Raw genomic sequence first — 17,936 nt, 5'->3', positions numbered from 1 at the left:
GTGAGCCAGATGGGCTTGAGGTGTCTCAACATGGCAATAACAGGACACAGCCTATTGATTTATTGACATTTCTGCCATCCAAACAAACCACACCCTCCCAGCAACCCAGAGATAAAGCTGCATTACTGCTCAGCTAGAAAGAGTATATAAAAAATGAAAAGTGGGGGAAGATGAAGCTAAACTAACATGGCACATTTCACAGGGAAGGACCTGTGTTGGAGACAGCTTCACAATTCACTAGCATTCAAAAGTTTGGAATCACTGTTGAAAAGACTGAAATCAATGTTTTAAATAATATACAAACAAATTGGTTGCAGATAAATGTATGAAACAATTCTAACACACTAGTTTTGAATATTAGTAGGACTCTAGGAAGCTGTAAACAGACCACTGAAGACGTCTCGTCATTCTGTAGTCAGCGTCACGCCCATATTATGAACTCTGAGATTCCTCTGATGAATGGGATTTTCAAAATTCGCCACTATGGTACCCTGTGGTTATCATGGTTCAAAGCCCAGTATGCTCATTTTTTCTCATCGTCAGATTCATCCACTCAGGAAAGGGGTTTAAAGCACAACCGACGTTCTAAAATGTCCTTCACCACATTGTGTGCAGTTACACGTTTCCACCAGAGAGGTCTCCAAATCCCTAAATCTTACATAGTGCAGGTTTAATGGTTATCACAACATTGACTTTCCCAACACTGATACTGAAGAAGGCTGCAACACATAAACAAGCCTCTAACCAATCAGAAGTTGGTTGAAACAAGGCATACAGCAAACACATCATTTTGGCCAAAAATAATGCAGGCCAACCTACAGCCATGCCACATCAGAGGTTCCTCAATATGATTTTAATATATCAAAAGGCACAATAAATTCACAATATGTATCAATATAATCACAGTATGGCATTTTCTCCAAGCTCTACTCAGTCAATGAACATGCTCTGGCAGTGTGGTGTGTTTGCTGCAGGAAAGGGAAGTCTGATTAGGCTGAGGTCCTTCACGCTCATCAGAGGTCAGCCTGCTCTGGCCTTTCCCCTCCCTGCCTGCAGGAAACAAACACGGATGTGGCCAGCAGACCACAATACTTTTCTGTGATTCACTGCGCTTCATTTGATTCCTATGAGTGGACCACTCTGATTACATCACTTCCAGGAAACCATCCCAAGGACAACAGTGCGAGTGCGGCGTAGGGCCAACACCTAAAACACGTACTTCAGTTCAAAAGTTTGGAATCACTTGGCATTTTAAACATTTTTGCATTTTTTTATATGGACCGTTCTACTGAATTAGTTCAAACTGTGGTCCCACAGTTAACTATTTTTTAAATAATATTTAGACCTTACATATTTACAAGGATCATGTTATGATATATTAAACCCAAAGCATTAATTGAGAAAGTAATAAGTCTAATATATACAAATAAATCATTTATAGGGTTCTTTTTACTGAGAAGTTTGTTTCAAACCCCTAACCCCTAAATTTCCACTTATCATTTCCTTACATTTTTGTTTTTTTTTCTCAATTTTGTTTTTAAACACCTTTTTAAATTATTTTAAAGTGAAGTTGAAAAAAAAAAACATTTATTTGACTTTTAAATAAATAATAAAAAATGTTCAAATGCTGTCCCAAGTTTTCATGGTACTACCAAAACACAAAGTTGTAGAGCTTCATTTTAGCCACACCCACTCCTTCATTTTTGAGCAGGGGGTGAGACTGCATCCCTGTCCCTCATGGCCACATGGTGTGCATTTAGACCCCAATGTGTCCCAAATCAGTTGTAAGAACTTAAGAACTGTCATTTCCGAAACCCATATTTTCTGCAAGTAACTGTGTTTAAATGAAAAAATTACAATTTTGTGTGTGAATGACTGTTCAGAGCTGTGTTCTCTAGTCATGTTACTGGCTAGCGTTTTTGATTTCTGCTCAAAATTGTCACTACCTATATAGTCACTACTGAAACATTTGCTACCTATGTAGTCACTACTGAAACATTTGCTACCTATATAGTCACTACTGAAAGATTTGCTACCTATGCAGTCACTACTGAAACATTTGCTACCTATGTAGTCACTACTGAAACATTTGCTACCTATATAGTCACTACTGAAAGATTTGCTACCTATGCAGTCACTACTGAAACATTTGCTACCTATGTAGTCACTACTGAAACATTTGCTACCTATATAGTCACTACTGAAAGATTTGCTACCTATGCAGTCACTACTGAAACATTTGCAACCTATGTAGTCACTACTGAAACATTTTCTACCCATGTAGTCACTACTGAAACATTTGCAAGTTTCGGTAGTGTTCTGATTGTTTCGTTAATAACAAAATGAAATGTTTAATCATTTATTGTAACTAAATAAATATAATTGAGTTATAGTGTCACTCAAAGCAAAAGGATTTTAGTTTAAAGTCCAAGGCAGTTAAAAGTCTGAGTCTTCTGAATTCTGACTTAGAACCAATTGGACAGAATGACCCATATAATGATAACTTATCATCACTGTTGGAACAAAACCATGCATCTCCAAAATGGTAACTCTGCAGGAAAATGAATAATTTTTAACATAAGCAAAAGTAACAGGATCTCATTGCATCTGTGCCATTTCTACTGGTCGAGTCATAAAATGGTTACATAATGTAAAGAGCAACTCACATTTTCAAATGGTTAGAAAATTGGCAAAAATTAAGAGTTTATACACAAAGTTTATACACGATGTAGATTTAAAGAAATAGTTTGGTGAAAAAAATCCACTTACTCAGATGGAGATGATCAGCCAAGACATATTTAGTGTCCACATTCTGCTAGTTAAGTTCGGTGCTGGGGCAAAAAGGCTACTGATGGTAGCAAACACTAGATGTCAATAGTCACCCAAATTATTTAAGTAAAAACATCCTCTTAACCTGCTCTGTTAGCCTCGTGGCTGCAGTGGAAATTGTGTAAATCTGATTTTTCACCTAAACATTTTTTACCGAGTTTTGAGGTTTAATGTTGTTTGAAAAGTTCCAGGAATTTGTGGAGTGAAAAGTGGGGCATAATATGGGGCATTCCAAAATTTCTACATTTATTTTCAGCCTCCTATTAAATACTGGGAACCTGTAAAGCTGCTACCACGAGTTCAGAATAATCTGTAACCAAATTGATTCCACCTGTTTGAATAGAGATTCCAAATTTATGAGCAGTACTTTAATATGAACTCTCAGCAAAGAAAAACATTTTCCATCCTGCAGAACTGCTTACATATTAGCTCTGCTTTTAAAAAGTAATCAGAGTGATCCATCTCTGGCCTTGTCAGTCATTCTAAAGGAGCTCTGGGGGTCTTTCTGTGAAGTCCAGGGGTGGCTTCCTCTCTCCCTCTCTGATGTAACAGCATCCTGTGGCGTGAGGCTCAGAAGAATGGAATTTCTCAGACTTCCTGTGCATTAAAGACGCGGACGGGCCGCTGAGATCACGGCCCTGAGTTTAGAGAGTGAGCGCAAACACAAATCAAGCGTGGGCCGATCTTTCCCACTTTTCACTCAAGAAAAATATAACAAGTCCTGGAATTTGTTCCCGACAGGAAATAAAATAGACCGTGACAAAACATTTAGGCATGTTTATGTTTGTTCTGTGCTGCTCTCTGTCTTTATATCTGGGCTCATGTGTTTATGTTTGCACAAACACCTACACAAACTAACATGTTCACCACAGAGTAGGCTCACTACAGTCTTAACAAGATGGTTCTTCAAGGGTTCTTTAGTAAAGAAAGTGGTTCTATATAGAATCATAAACACCCAAAGAGCCCTCTGTGTGATTATAGGGTTCTTTGTACCATGAAAGGGTTTGTGAGATTGATGGGGAATGTGCTGTAGATGGTTCTATATAGCACCAAAAAGGTTCTTCTATTGTCAACTTCTAAGGTCAACTTGTATCATCAGAAGAACCCGTTTTGGTGCTATACAGAACCCCTTTCAAAAGGTTCTATATAGAACCAGCACATTTTCCATCAATCTCACAAACCCTTTCATGGTGCAAAGAACCCTTTAACCATGCAAACGGTTCTTTGAGTGTTCATGGTTGTACATAGAACCACCTTCTCGTGTGCCACAACAAAGCATGTCATGTCAAAGGGGCGCCCAAATTTTGCACACAGCTGTAAGCGAGCCTATTTAATATGGTGAGATGGCTGCTGTGGCGGGACCACTAACACACACTTCTGACAGAACGAGCGAAGGATGGACGACGTGCCTGAGAAAGACTCCGCTTTGTAAGGAAACAATGCTGAAGGCCAGGTTTCAGGTTTACGCTGTGCTACTGCATGTTCAGCTGTGACTAATTAAGCCCATTGATCACATTTGTTTGCATACGGCTGACATGCAGCAACATTTAGCAGCTCTGTGAATTGAACCACGAGAGGTCATGAGGTCATGAGCAACTCTGTGAACTGAACCACAAGAGAAAGTGAGGAAAAACAAGCGAACTGACTAAGAACCAGGATTTTATCCTCATAATACACATCAGAGTTCGGTCTTTAGACCATAAATTAGCAGTTCTGTCTCGGTCATTCTGACTCAGTCTTCTCTGAGTCTCGTAGTAAGGTGGACTCGGAAACTGTTCTCGAGACCAGCTGAGTGCAGTGCCTCTGTTTGAGGTCACTTTTCTATCATATCTGAATATCAACAAAACCTTCAATCAGAATAAAACAGTCATTTCTCTACATGTTTAATAAAATCTGTTCACTGCTGGTTGAGGATCTAATAGATGATGATGGATGGATGAAGCCATGATGGCTTCACTGGGTATTTTTTGATGTTCATTGGTTCCAAAATCCAAATTCAGTCCCCTGAGGGCAGACTGGAATATTTTTATTACTGTTTTCATAATAAAAATTGATGGATGTCGTTTGGTTTATACTCAGTCGACTTTAGGTGATCGTTCTGAATACGTTTTAGAGAAGAAGGGACAGAGAATAACCTCACCATCATTTGCTTCCAAAAAGCACAATGGAAAGTTGGACTAAAATGATAATATAATGATAATTAATAATAATTTAAATTAATGATAACAGCAAATTTAAAACATGCTCTTCTTGCAGCCTCATTTCCATATAAGACCCTTAAGAACCAGAGAGCGCTCAGTTTTAAACTTCAACCATGTTTACATTCTACATTAAGCTCTTTTATTTCAAGCAAAATTGGTTTTCCACAACATGAGCACTTAAATCAGCAGGCTTACTGTTCATTTATTAACCCTAAAGGGGAATTCCACCAATTGGCTGAGATGTAAACAAAGTCATTCAGAGTGGTTTGATGTGAAATGGCTCAGAGAGAAGCTTTCTTTACAGTGGTGGTGATGGGAATCAGGGGTTGTGATGTCCACAATAGCCATTTAATTAACTATTCAAAACATGCACATTTTAAAGGCATTAAACTCCTCAGACATCTGGTTCCTATCACCACCACCTATCACCACCACTGACTCAATACATTTTGCAAGAATTACGTATTTCACATCAAACTGAAGTGGATGACCCCGCTGCTCTACATACTTACACATACGCACGTGCAACTTTAATTTTTCTTTCATCTTCGCACATATAAATGTACTTTTTTACTATTGTTTTTAGTGTATTTCTACTTATTCAGCATGTTTTATATATATATATATATATACACATGAATGGAGGAACAGCAAAGTAAGAATTTCATTGTACAGTGTAACTGCCTGTTTCTGCTGTGCATATGACAATAAAACTCTTGAATCTTGAATCTTTAATTATGCAGAAATTTTGTAAAATCAGTGGAGTTCCCCTTTAAGGCTTTTTATGTATCTGGTATGAACTATTCAGTAACTACTACAAAACCTATATGTAAGTCATACAGATACAAGAGGAAAAGCCCTTGACGCTCTCAGTCAGGTTCCTCTATTCCTCACTCCTGTAATAGTAACTCATATAACTTAACTGAATTATTTTTTACATATCTACTGAAAAACATCCCACAGGATGTGGACATGCAAGAAGATACTGGGGTTATCCAGCTTGTTCTACTCAGTGGAGTGTCATGATATGCCTGTAGAGTCGGTCCCTTTGCTCCAGCAGCTGAATAGAGCTAATACAGTCAGCGAGGCTGTGAGGCAGTGTAGGGTAAAATGTAGAGGTAGAGGTCTGCTTTGTGTGAGGGAACAGACAGATGTACATGCAGAGTGATTGGGCTGCACAACATATTGTTCCCTAATCATTATTCTGACATCAAATACACAAATACTGGTACGTCAGGAGGCTGTAACATGAAAATAAGCCTCCAACCAATTTGAGCATCTCTGATCGATCAAGGATGAATTTGCACGATCAAACATTCAAAAATAACTACAGCTATTAGAGTCAATCAGAGGCTTCTGAGTGACGCAACCATCTAAGCACTGGCCCTCGTTAGCTGACGAGACAGAACTGACGTAACAAGATTGGTATTACAGAGTTGATATAACAGAACTGATGTTACAAAATTGGACAGAATTAGCTGATGTTGCAGAATTGATGTTACAGAATTAACGTTATAGAGTTGAATAGAATTAGCTGACACAACAGGATTGATGTTACAGAATTGGACAGAATTAGCTGAGGTAGCTGGAATGATGTTACAGAATTGACATTACAGAATTGGACAGAATTAGCTGATGTTTCAGAATTAACGTTACAGAATTTGTACAGAACTAGCTGACGTAACAAGACTGACATTACAGAATTGGCCAGAATTAGCTGAAATAACAGGACTGACGTTACAGATTTGACCTTACACAACTGAACAGAATTAGCTGACATAACAGAATTGAAGTTACAGAATTGATGTTATAGAGTTGAATAGAATTAGCTGACATTACAGAATTGAGGCTACAGAATTGAACAGAATTAGCTGACATTACAGAATTGGATATAATTAGCTGATGTTACAGAACTGACATTACGGAATTTGACAGAATTATCTGAAGTCACAGAACTGATGTTGCAGATTTGACCTTACACAACTGAGCAAAATTACCTGACATAATAGAATTGATGTTACAGAATTGGACAGAATTAGCTGATGTTACGGAAATGACATTACAGAACTAGACAGAATTAGCTGACATGACAGGACTGACGTTACAGAATTGACCTTGCACAACTGAACAGAATTAGCTGACAACAATTTACGGTACAGAACTCGCTGATGTTCCAGAATTGACGTTGCAGAATTGGACAGAATTAGCTGATGTAACAAGACTGATGTTACAGAACAGATGTTACAGAACTCACATAACAGAATTGGCAGTTAGTGATCTGCTCCAAGCATGTTGAGCTGTCCAATGACGCTGCATTAGCAGCAGATTAAAAGAAAAGATGTTGAGCTGCTTCACGTTACCTGAAGAACGCATTAACTGCATTTAACTGCATCAAAAAGACAGCATGAGTGAGAGACAAAGAACTTTAAAAATAAACGTGGAAGCCACTCTGAACCAGTGCTGGATGTGCAGTGACTGCAGAGTCATGTTGTGCAGGAGACCTGCAGCTGTCAGTGCTCTCTGTCTCTACCGGGACTTGAGATTAGGAAAGTGGAGGACTTTGATGTGTCGCTCTCAGTGAACTGAATGCACTGTTCTGCTCTGATCTCTTCAGAGTCGCAAACCGTGACCTCTGCAGCTTTCCACCCTTTCTGTCAGCATATTGTATCATTACATCATTCCTGTGTGGCATTTAGCCAAATTGAAGTCCTGTAGTGAAGTCTTCTCTTACAGTAGGCCTTGACACTGTCATTTCAAAACTTTTTACACCATTTGAAAATGCCAGTTGCTCTTCACATTGTAGGATGAACACTGTACATTGTACATTTCATGATGAAGAAATAACTGCTGCATAAACTTCCATTAAAAATTAAGAATGCCTTTTCCTTCTCTTGTAAAAGTCAAGGGTTTTTGTTTGGCTATAATATACCAACATGTCGCCACTTCGGAAGAAAACCTTGTATCTCCAAAATGGTAACTTTACAGGAGAAGGAAAAAAACCTTCTTTACTTTTAATGTAAGTCAATGGAACCAGACTTTTTCCCAAGTAATTTTGGACCATTTCTTTTGGTTCATTCATCACGAAATTTACACACAATATAAAGGGCAAGAGACATTTTCAAATGATGCCAAAAACGAGGTTTTTGTTGTGATAGTGATGATATTCTGCTGGTAATTTGCCCAAATCAACGTGTCTACACAGACATGTGCTGGGACTAACTCAATCCTCCTGGCTCATTCAGGGCCCTTTGAGGCTCCGTGTCTCATTCTCGGAGGCCGTGGTCCTGCCAGCAGCCCAACAGAAGGTCACTGAGCAGGCCAGACTATGAGAGAGGTGGCTTGGCAGGGCTGCGCGTGGAGGACAAAAGCAGCGCTTCAGCACGGATCCTGCAAGCTCCTTCACAGCCCGCTCTCAGCTCAGTTATAAAAGCCGCTATGAGGTGCTGTCCAGACGTGTCTGGTGGCATCTAGCCATGCCTAAAACCGGTTAGCACTTCCAGATCAGGTATGCTAATGCAGCCATCAGTGCAATTCAGTAGCCATAATAGTCTTCATCAGGGGTTTGCTACTTAAAATGATATCTGCAATAAACCTGAGAGCAAAGCTGTTTTACCCATTACCATTAACCCCCACACAGGCAGAGACATTCAAAATACATTTTTGCTATGAAGTGTTTTTTTGTTTTTTTTTGGATACTCGCACCCTTAGCCAGCATCTGAATGTTCCCTCATAGTGAACTTGAAGCTATAGGCCAGCAGTAATTTGTTCTGGACTGCTCTGGTTAGTCTCTAGACCTCGACAATAGCAGTAGATGCGGTCCAAGTCCAGTCATTTGTCTTGGCTGATTTATACAGTCCAGAAAGTCTGGCGACCGGGTTAGCATGGACAGTATCACTTTTTAAATTTACCTTGTTATATTTAACTTCAAGCATATAGAGCTGCACATATCAGCTAGCCTGGATGCTGGTCTCAGTGCCATCGCTGTGTCATGACCAAGGAGCAGTTCTATCATGTACCGTTTGCTAGTTTAGACCATGCCTTCGTCATACTGCCAGGGAGAGAACTCTCAGCTTCTGCTTTGAGCTAAAGGGCTGGACTCCCCTTGATAAACAGAAGTAGGACTGATGATATGTGTCCACTACACCTGGAAAAGTTGAGTTGGCTTCAACTTTATACATATTTCACGCGGCAGCCATGCAGTGCTGACCAATCAGGCAAAAGCATCAATGTCCATGCACAACGGCTGTGTGCCTACATAGTTCTGTCTGGACGACATGGCCAAAAAGTTAACAACATGCTGTGTCTGGGTTTCCCATTCTGTACGATCCAAAACAAATACAAAATCAAATGTCTGTGGCAGAAAGTCCGTGACACTGTGTTCCTAGACAGTTAAAAGACAGAAGTGAATCACACTTATTGCAGGCTAATACATATCTTTCTTGCTGGTCAACAGCCTACATATCCAGCCAACATATACTATACTGAGCTTTTTAAGCTTATGAGAGTAGCCTTTGAGAAAAGAACTTATTCATCTACTGTTTGCAAATCCATCCTCCAAAATTTCGCCCCAATTTATTTTCAATAAGACATGAAAAATGTATGAGGTTTTGTGCGATAGTAGCATGAACATGGCTTGCGGTACGGTCAGAACAGTTGAGTTCAACTTGATGCAAATTACACAGCCGCACAACGCTGACCAATCAAGCAATAGCATCACTGTCCATGCACAACGAGTATGTGGCTACACAGTTCTGTCTGGACAAAAAAAGTTATTATCAGCTGTGTCTGGGTTTCCAAAACAAATCCAAAAACAAAAGGAAAAGAAACACCACTGGGCAGAAAGTCTCCTATGTTCCTAGACAGTTACGAGATGACTGAATCACAAATTAAAGCAGGCTTATTTGTTTTGCTGTTTGACAGCTACGCAGCCAGCCAACATATACTGAACCATATGAGCTTTTAAATTTTATGAGAGTATTTATTTGAAATTCACATCTGATTGATGATACATATTTACTGCAAATTCGTCACCCACAATTTTCCCCAAGCATTTTCAATGAGGGGCAGTGAAAATATGTATGAAGGATTTTGAATAGCAAGTGGCACAAAGATGACTCGCAGTGCGATGAGAAAAGTTGAGCTGGCTTCAACGTTATGCAGACTACATGAGGTTCAGCTGCACAGCGCTGACCAATAAGAAAAAAACAACTTTCCAGTGTCCGTGCATTACATAGTTCTATATGAACAACGAGGACGAAAAGCTAAAAACAAATACAAAAGTAAAAGAAACACCACATAGCAGAACATATACGACAGTAAAAAGGCAGTACTTAATAGTAATTACAGCAGATTAGTACATATCTTCTTTAGCCTATGTAGCCAGCCAATAACTATACCGAGCTTTTTTTATTTATGAGAATAGCCTACTTGAGAAGGGAATTAATTTGACATTTATTTGAAATCCACAACTGATTGACAGGTTCAATCTCGTCCTCTGTCGACAGATACGTCCCTCAAGCGGTGAAGAAGTGCAGGGAGAATTCCACGAATCTTGCCATCGATACAGAACATGAGAAACAGGACTGAGGAAAACGGACATGGAGAGTCACAGGAAACAGCAGGTACAGATGGAACTTTAAAAGGATGTCAGATCAGAAGGTGGAGGAACGTCATGTTTAACATGGCTAATCAATAAACCTTTGTTTTTTTATTCGATAAGGAACCAATACACAGCATCTGTATGATTCATTAATCACTTCAAGGCCAGAAAGAACAAGAAAGAATTTATAACCAAACACAGTTTGGAGACGGCTACTCAATACTCCAAAGTGCTTTTATTGGAATCTGATCAGAGGATCTGATTTTTTAATGACTCATGTAGGGCGAACCACCCAAAGAGGCGCAGATGAAAGGTCAAGTCCTCTTCTTTGAGATCCCTGCTGTTAAATGCTTTATGATGAAGGGTGGGGTTGGCGGGACGGTTTACTGATTAGCTAGTAAGAGCATGTCCAGCACTTTCCGAGTCTGTGATATACAGAGATTGAGAGCGGCTTAAACAGCGTCTTTGCTGTCTTCTACAGCTCTGATTCTCCATCTCCATAACACAGTGACCTCAGCAGTAGTTCTGAATCATGTCCCAGAACCACGGTTCTCTCTCTGACATGAGGGAGGTTCCTTGAGTATACTGACTGGAATGATCTACAGCACAGTTATAATATACAGCAATGTGAACTTGAATGTATGTTAATGTGATGAGATACAGTACTGGGCCAAAGTCAGAGACCACCATTCATGTTTTACATTTTCAGTCAAAATGGCCATTAAGTGCAAAATATTCATTTTTTTTAGGAGATATTCGGAGCAGGTGTAAGATAATACACTTGCATAAAGAAGAGGAAGGTCAAAGGAAATGTATAGTTTAAAAATGACCCATAAATATATAAAAAAACACTCCTAACAACAGTGCAAGACCTGGTGGACCACCAAAACTGTCACTGTCAAAAAAAGTACTTTGATCTATGACAGATGGGAGGAAATCAATAGGTGTTTCTGTCCATCCTTCCATTGTGAGAAGAGAAAGAAATAGACGAAAAATAAAAAGATATGCACCAGAACACCAAAACCAGACATCTGAAATGGGGTAAGTTGGACCATGAGAAGCCAAAAATGCAACCAACTTCTAGGACTGAACCTTGAAGGCATGGAAAAAAAAGATTTCTCAAAAAAAAAAAAACTGAAAGCTATAATAAAGGCAAAGGGTGAATACTAAGAAATGTAACATTATATTTAGGTACTTCTGTGTAGTTTCTGTTAAATATGTTTTCTTTTTTCTGACACTGAAAAACGAACTTGTACTTGGCCATCTTGACTGTAAATTAAACAAATTAATGGTGGTCTCTGACTTTTGCACACTACCATTTGCCCATTTGCCACAAAATGCTTGCACAATGTGACGACCATCTGGTATTTTTAGTTTGATCAAAAACAAATGAGGTAATGATGACTAGGTTTTTTTTTTTTTTTTATAAAAAACAGGATCTTGGCATGGGTGAAAGCTACTGCAAGGACAAAGCAATGTAATAGCATAAAACCATGAAATTGCTGAGTGTGTTAGGATAGCCTAGAGCACTCCCACTGATCAATCCCATCCTGCCATGAAGCAAATCATCTGTGAACTAGCCATCCAGCAATGCCCATTGTTTTTCATTTGGAAAAGACAGTCCAAATTAAAGAAAGCACTTCGCTTTTATCACTATTAGGACAGAGCCTATACCTGCTTTACTTTACCACTGGCAATATTTCAGCACTCAGGAACAACAAAAGAACTGTGGTGCTAAAGCAGCTCTTTTGTCACTCCTGCATTAAGTAGAAAAGGGTGACGTTCGAAGGTAAAGCCGTAAACTGCTATTGCGCCCAAATATGCCCAAATATGCCCAAGTAAACTGGTACCAAGAAGCAAGAACAATTGCGAAGGCAAGAACAAAACAACCACTCCCACCTTCCTTGGCTTGCCATTGTTGTGTACGACGGCCCATTCAGACTAAGCGGCCCTTTTATTGACTTAGCCCATCGGCATCGGGCGCCGCTAGTACTTTGGGGAGGGGGAGCCAAACATAGTCACGGAATGTTTGTAATGAAAAGTGGCCTTTCACACACAGACAAACACAAACCCAGAGTAATTATTCTCCTTTATGTCGTAGCTTCAAATCCCTTCTTACTAATCCAGTCTGAAACCCATCCTCTCCTGGACGGTTCCAGCAAAAGCAGCCGACATGCTGCATCTACCTCCTCCCTTGGTCTCCCCTTTCTAGGATTATGAGCCAGCTATGGGCTCTCAACAACATGGAAAAATAGCAAAACAAAGAGCCAAGATTGCTCCCTTTTGGTCCCCCCGCTTAACTTAGGACGTGGTGGAACTGTAGCAGGTCCATGTGGATCAGTTACAGGCACTGAACCACAGCAAAACAAAGAGCCAGGGTTGCTCTGTTTTGGCTCCTCTCGGCTTAGGAGGTACCAGAACTGCAGCAAGTCCATGTTCACCATAGGAGCTTCGGAATTTGCTGCAGTCTTGCATGGATACGGAAAGCTTTACCTGCAGACGTTGCCTTACCTTGCAGCTGTTTGAAACGTCCATCCAGCTGGTTGTAGTTGAAGGGCATCTGAGCGGTGTAAGCAGCCCCCTGATAGAGGTCCCCGCCAGACCCCCATTCTGCCTCCATGCTCCCTCAGTTGTAGGGAAACTAGATCCAAATTCCTCTCAAAAGGTCCCAGGAAAACCACAGGAAAGCAAGAACTCAAGACAAGAAAAACGGAGGGAAGGGAAGGGAAGGGTAGGGTAGGGTAGGGAAGGAGAGGTCCGCTGCACTTTCCTTTCTCCTTCACACTCCAGTCCCTCCCTCTTTCCCTCTCTTTCCACCACAAGTTTGAAGAAAAGATATCCGGAGGAGAAGAGAGGGGCCAGTCTGTTAGGGTTCAGCCCAGTCCAGCACTCGAGGAACAGGCAATAATACGGCGGGACACGTCCCAGAAGGAGGGGGGGGTTAGCATGCTGCTTCTACCCCGATTGTTCTTCTTCTGTCTTCCCTCCCTGGCCATTCAAAAGTAGCCTCTACCCCCTCCCCTAAAACGCACACACCCACAACCCTTCTCTGTCGCAAGCGCAGCAGAGGGGAGGGCACTCTTTCACCCGAAAGCTTTTACTCACTCAGACAGCAGTTAGATGAGGGGGTGGAGTGGGGGCGAGTGAAAGCCGCAAATCATTTTAGCACTGTGTACTACTTGAGCCAGCCAAAGATGTGCTTGGTGTGTAGGGGTTAAAAAAATGTAATGGGCAATGAAAGGGTCTCTGTCCCACTCAGCACACCTTTCTCAGGGGATGGGAGGAGAACGCGGGGTTGTAATTTCAACACAGGCCCAGTCATTGGCGTGTGTGGAGCAATGATCTCACCACCTCATTACCATAAAGAAGGCAGTAGGCGGAGAGAAGGAAAGAAGGAGGAGGTGGAACGTACCAAACCTCCAGAGAAGACGGGGGTGCGAGCTGAACAGGATGCCGGCCAGCTTCCCTGCATTGTTGTTTGGAGTCAAGAAAGACTGAAATATGCTGCGACGAGGAGCGCTAAATGCCCTTTTTGGGATTTTAAGAGTAACTGACGTCCTGTCTAAAAGCTTGTTTGCACACATCCTGCTTCAGTTATCCAGCTCCCCACTCCCCACTTGTGCCTTCCTTTGTAGCACAGAGGTGTCTAATTCCAGAGTCCAACACAATCTGGTGATTTCCCTGCTCAAATACATCTAGCAAACCTAGTACCTAACTGAAGAGTTGAATCAGATGTGTTTGAGCAGGGAAATCACCAAACTGTTAAGGTCAGGACTAGAGCCGGACACTCTTTTAGAAGTTAGTGCAAATATTTGACCTCCAAATGATTCAATTCAGTTACAATTCTTTAGGAAATGATTCATGAAATCATGAAATCTCAACTTTAACATGATTTAGTTCATTTGTTTTGGTATCAGTAGGAATATAGACAATAATAATATATTTTTATATAATAATAAGAACAACAAGAAAAAAAAGAATTTTTTTTTTGTTTTATTATTTTATATTTAAAAATAGACCAACATTTTGGCCAAAAAATGAGCACACACTTTCTCGAATATTGCTATATTGTTAGTTCTGACCACACAGTCATTATATTTTTACAATATCACATTTTTTTTATTGTTTTTTTTTTCCAAACATGTATGAATAACAACAACAGTTGCTTTCTAGGCGACAGACCACTTGTGGTGGAATTTTTGGTGGTTCTTTCGGCAAAAGCAATTTTCAAAATTAAAATTAAAGATGCACCGGTATGGGAATTGTGAGCTGATGCTGACATCCGATATTTTTGAGGTACACCTCGGGCTGATGATAACATTCATTTCTGTAGGGTTACAAATGCAGACATTAGCCCAGCAACCCAGCATCACCTAATCATCAAATATTGGATTAAACTACTGGTCAAATCTAAAAATCTGTCCGATGCTGATTTCTTCCTAAGCAGACACTGATATGATTCCGATATCGTTGTGTATTCTTTTTAAACGTTCATAAAGTTTGAGGTTTTAAACTAAACTGTGCTATGTTTTTCACAACAACACACTCTTTTTCATGTAAACTGATCACAATCAATTGCAAACTTCCAAAATCTAAGCAGTTAAATCGCAACTTTCCCAACAACACATCATGATGTGCTGATGCACTTTGATATCTTTATTCCAAACCCACTGAGAGACCCTACCTCGTACACATCGGCATGGGGCGTATTAAATTCCACATTTTTCCAAGTAAGTACCCAACACTTTACTGGAATAATACCCAACTCTCTTTAGTGCTAGAGTTCCTCTGAGAGCACAAGCTGGGCCTTTTCGTGATGGGGCTCCACTCCTGCACTCAACTCCTCTCACTAGAGGATATCATAGAGGGAAACTTTCCTTATGATTAATGAGCTGATGATAAATGTCTCCATAAGCATCCTGTCAAGCCTCCGTCCCCTACCGGGACACAGAGCAGAATCATTCCTTCTTTCGCCTGGGCGGACAGAGAAAGGGGCTGTGAAAAAAAGGCTGATGAGATATTTGCAGAGATCTATTCTGGGACATATTTTAGGAGGACGTTATACTAAAGGGAATGGTGCATGAAACTGTTAATCTCACAATGAACAAAGAGTCGGGGGGGTTCTGCAGGCTTCTGAAGCTCGACTGCAAATGAACTACAAAAGGTACAACAATATTACGTTAAGTACCATTGTTTGCCGTGCAAGATCCAAAAGTCGTCCTCAGACGTTTATTCTCGTTATGAGACGACGTTTAGCCCCCGCAAGACGAGCACCTTATCTTAGCTTCTAGTTCATTCTGTACAAACAATGTAGATCTATACTGTAATGAATTGCTATGATTTCTGCAATAAAGTACTGTGTTCAAGCCAGTATAGCACTGTAAACGTGTTTTACAGTTTTATATCTCATCTCGTGTTGAATTCAGGAAAAATATTTACTGTACAGGCAGACTATACTGTATAAAACACCTTATTGCATGGCTAATGTAATACTGTAATAATATCGTAATAATACAACATTCAGTATTATCAGCTCTACTGCAAAATTATGCATACAAGCTTTTCTGAAGCAGGGGAGGACCACCATCTCTACTGCAAATTAACCGTGTATTTCAGTTTTTCTTTTTTTAAATGTTGAAAGAGCTAGCTGAGCTACATTAATATCTGTAAACCAATGAGTTAGTGGTAAAGTTAGTTAACATTAGCTTAACTCATACTATTCACATCTACACACATCTAATAGCATGCTAGCTTACATAGCACAACCTGTACAAACAAAAATAAAGCATGAGATATTCAACATTATTTTGTTGTTATATATGTAACTGTATAGCAAAATTTAACGTAGAAACTTTCACTTTGTGAATCTGTTAATCACTGCTCTGATAATGCTCACTTTAACTAGCGATGGGATTCGGCCTCTATGGGATTTGCAGTGCCATGTTAATGCCAAGCTAACAGTGGTGCACATTCACTTTCCCAAACTGAGTTTAATACTATACAGCTTTAGCTTAAACACAGACTTTTGGAGCTAGTAAGACATGTACGTAACATATTTTTACTTTGTTTATTGCAGTTTAGTAAATACTTCAAGTGAGTATTATTAGAAGAAGCTTATCTGCCTTTTGGACTTTAAAGAATGATAGAATTTTTGAAAAAAAAAACTGAAATAAAAGAAGTTATAATTTGTCAGGATTTTTGACTCTTTAAGATGCATTAAAGATGCAATTTAATGTGCTATAAACATTCATTAGGGTAACTACCTGGCAAAAACAACAATACTACTAATAATAATCATAATAATTTTTTACAGTGCTGAGGACAAATAATAAGTGCAAACACAAACACTAAGTGCAGAAAAAACTGTTGTGCTTTAAAAATGATATGTGAATGAGTACAGTGCTGTAATGTAGCACTATAACGGCTGTGTGCAACAGTGGGCTGTTTTGTTCAAGAGCGAGGGATGTGGTATCTTATAAGAATTTAAAAAATGATCCCTTCTTCGCATATGAATTTTTTACTGTTGCAGTGCAGCCAAATTGAGTCTCATCCATTCCTTTCATAAGAGCGCCTCGTGGTACAGGGAACGAGGACCAGAAATAAAATGTGGCACAGGCAAACGAGCCCCATGACCATTCGTTTTCCCATAACACAATATTTAACTATGCGCCGGGGTTTATGGGCCGTGGGATTTGAGCCACAGGGCTGGTATGGGGCTCGGGGCTGGCTGGGTGTCTTTGAGAAGGATATTGTGGAGAAACACTTGTGGTTGTGTCACTGGGCAGTCACAAGGCACCCACGTGGTCTCCACACCCCTACAGGCAGTGCTGCTCTTTCCTGACCTCTACATGCACTTCTGTTTTCTATCATGAGCGTATCTGACTCGTAGCTGTGGAACGGCTCCTCATCCGAAAGTTTTTCTGCGCTCCTTTCACTTTGAGTGGAGGAGGGAGGGGACGCTTCCTGGACGATGAGTTAGTCATCCACCACAATGAAGCATTTGTTTGACTTAAATAAGTAAGAAGTGGAAGCACAGAGACCTGCATGGAATCGGACTGAAGTAAAAGCAAGTAAATCTTCTAACCTTTTCAACTAGATAAAAAATACACTACTTTTTTTTTTTCTTTAGTGGTTCTGTAACACTATAATAACACTTTCATTGTATACCTTATACTTTCTGTAGGGTCTAGTTTCAACTACAATCTGCTACACCTGCTTCAGCTAATTACCTGCTTCAGAGATGCTAGATTGACTTGATGGGACCAGATACACTTATGTTGTGTAATGGAGTTGTGGGTGGGCAGCAT

The 17,936-nt window shown here is 40.1% G+C and overlaps 1 protein-coding gene across 3 annotated transcripts in view; it reads right to left on the bottom strand.

Moving 5' to 3' along the window:
* sptbn1 (spectrin, beta, non-erythrocytic 1) overlaps positions 1–17,936 on the bottom strand; it is a 114,556-nt gene that overhangs the window by 49,305 nt on the left and 47,315 nt on the right. The window contains exon 5 of one of the 3 annotated variants that reach the window (XM_036586202.1): positions 13,141–13,210. The exons of 1 other annotated variant lie outside the window; for it this stretch is intronic. In XM_036586202.1, the coding sequence (XP_036442095.1) occupies positions 13,141–13,210 (70 nt within the window). Of the gene's footprint in view, positions 1–13,140; positions 13,838–17,936 lie in introns of those variants that run through there. One more of the 3 variants, XM_036586201.1, reaches the window with a different exon arrangement.

The sequence above is a fragment of the Colossoma macropomum genome, unplaced genomic scaffold (genome assembly GCF_904425465.1).
Source record: "Colossoma macropomum unplaced genomic scaffold, Colossoma_macropomum, whole genome shotgun sequence".
NCBI classification, from domain to species: domain Eukaryota; kingdom Metazoa; phylum Chordata; class Actinopteri; order Characiformes; family Serrasalmidae; genus Colossoma; species Colossoma macropomum.
This window is presented reverse-complemented; position numbering and strand designations above follow the sequence as displayed.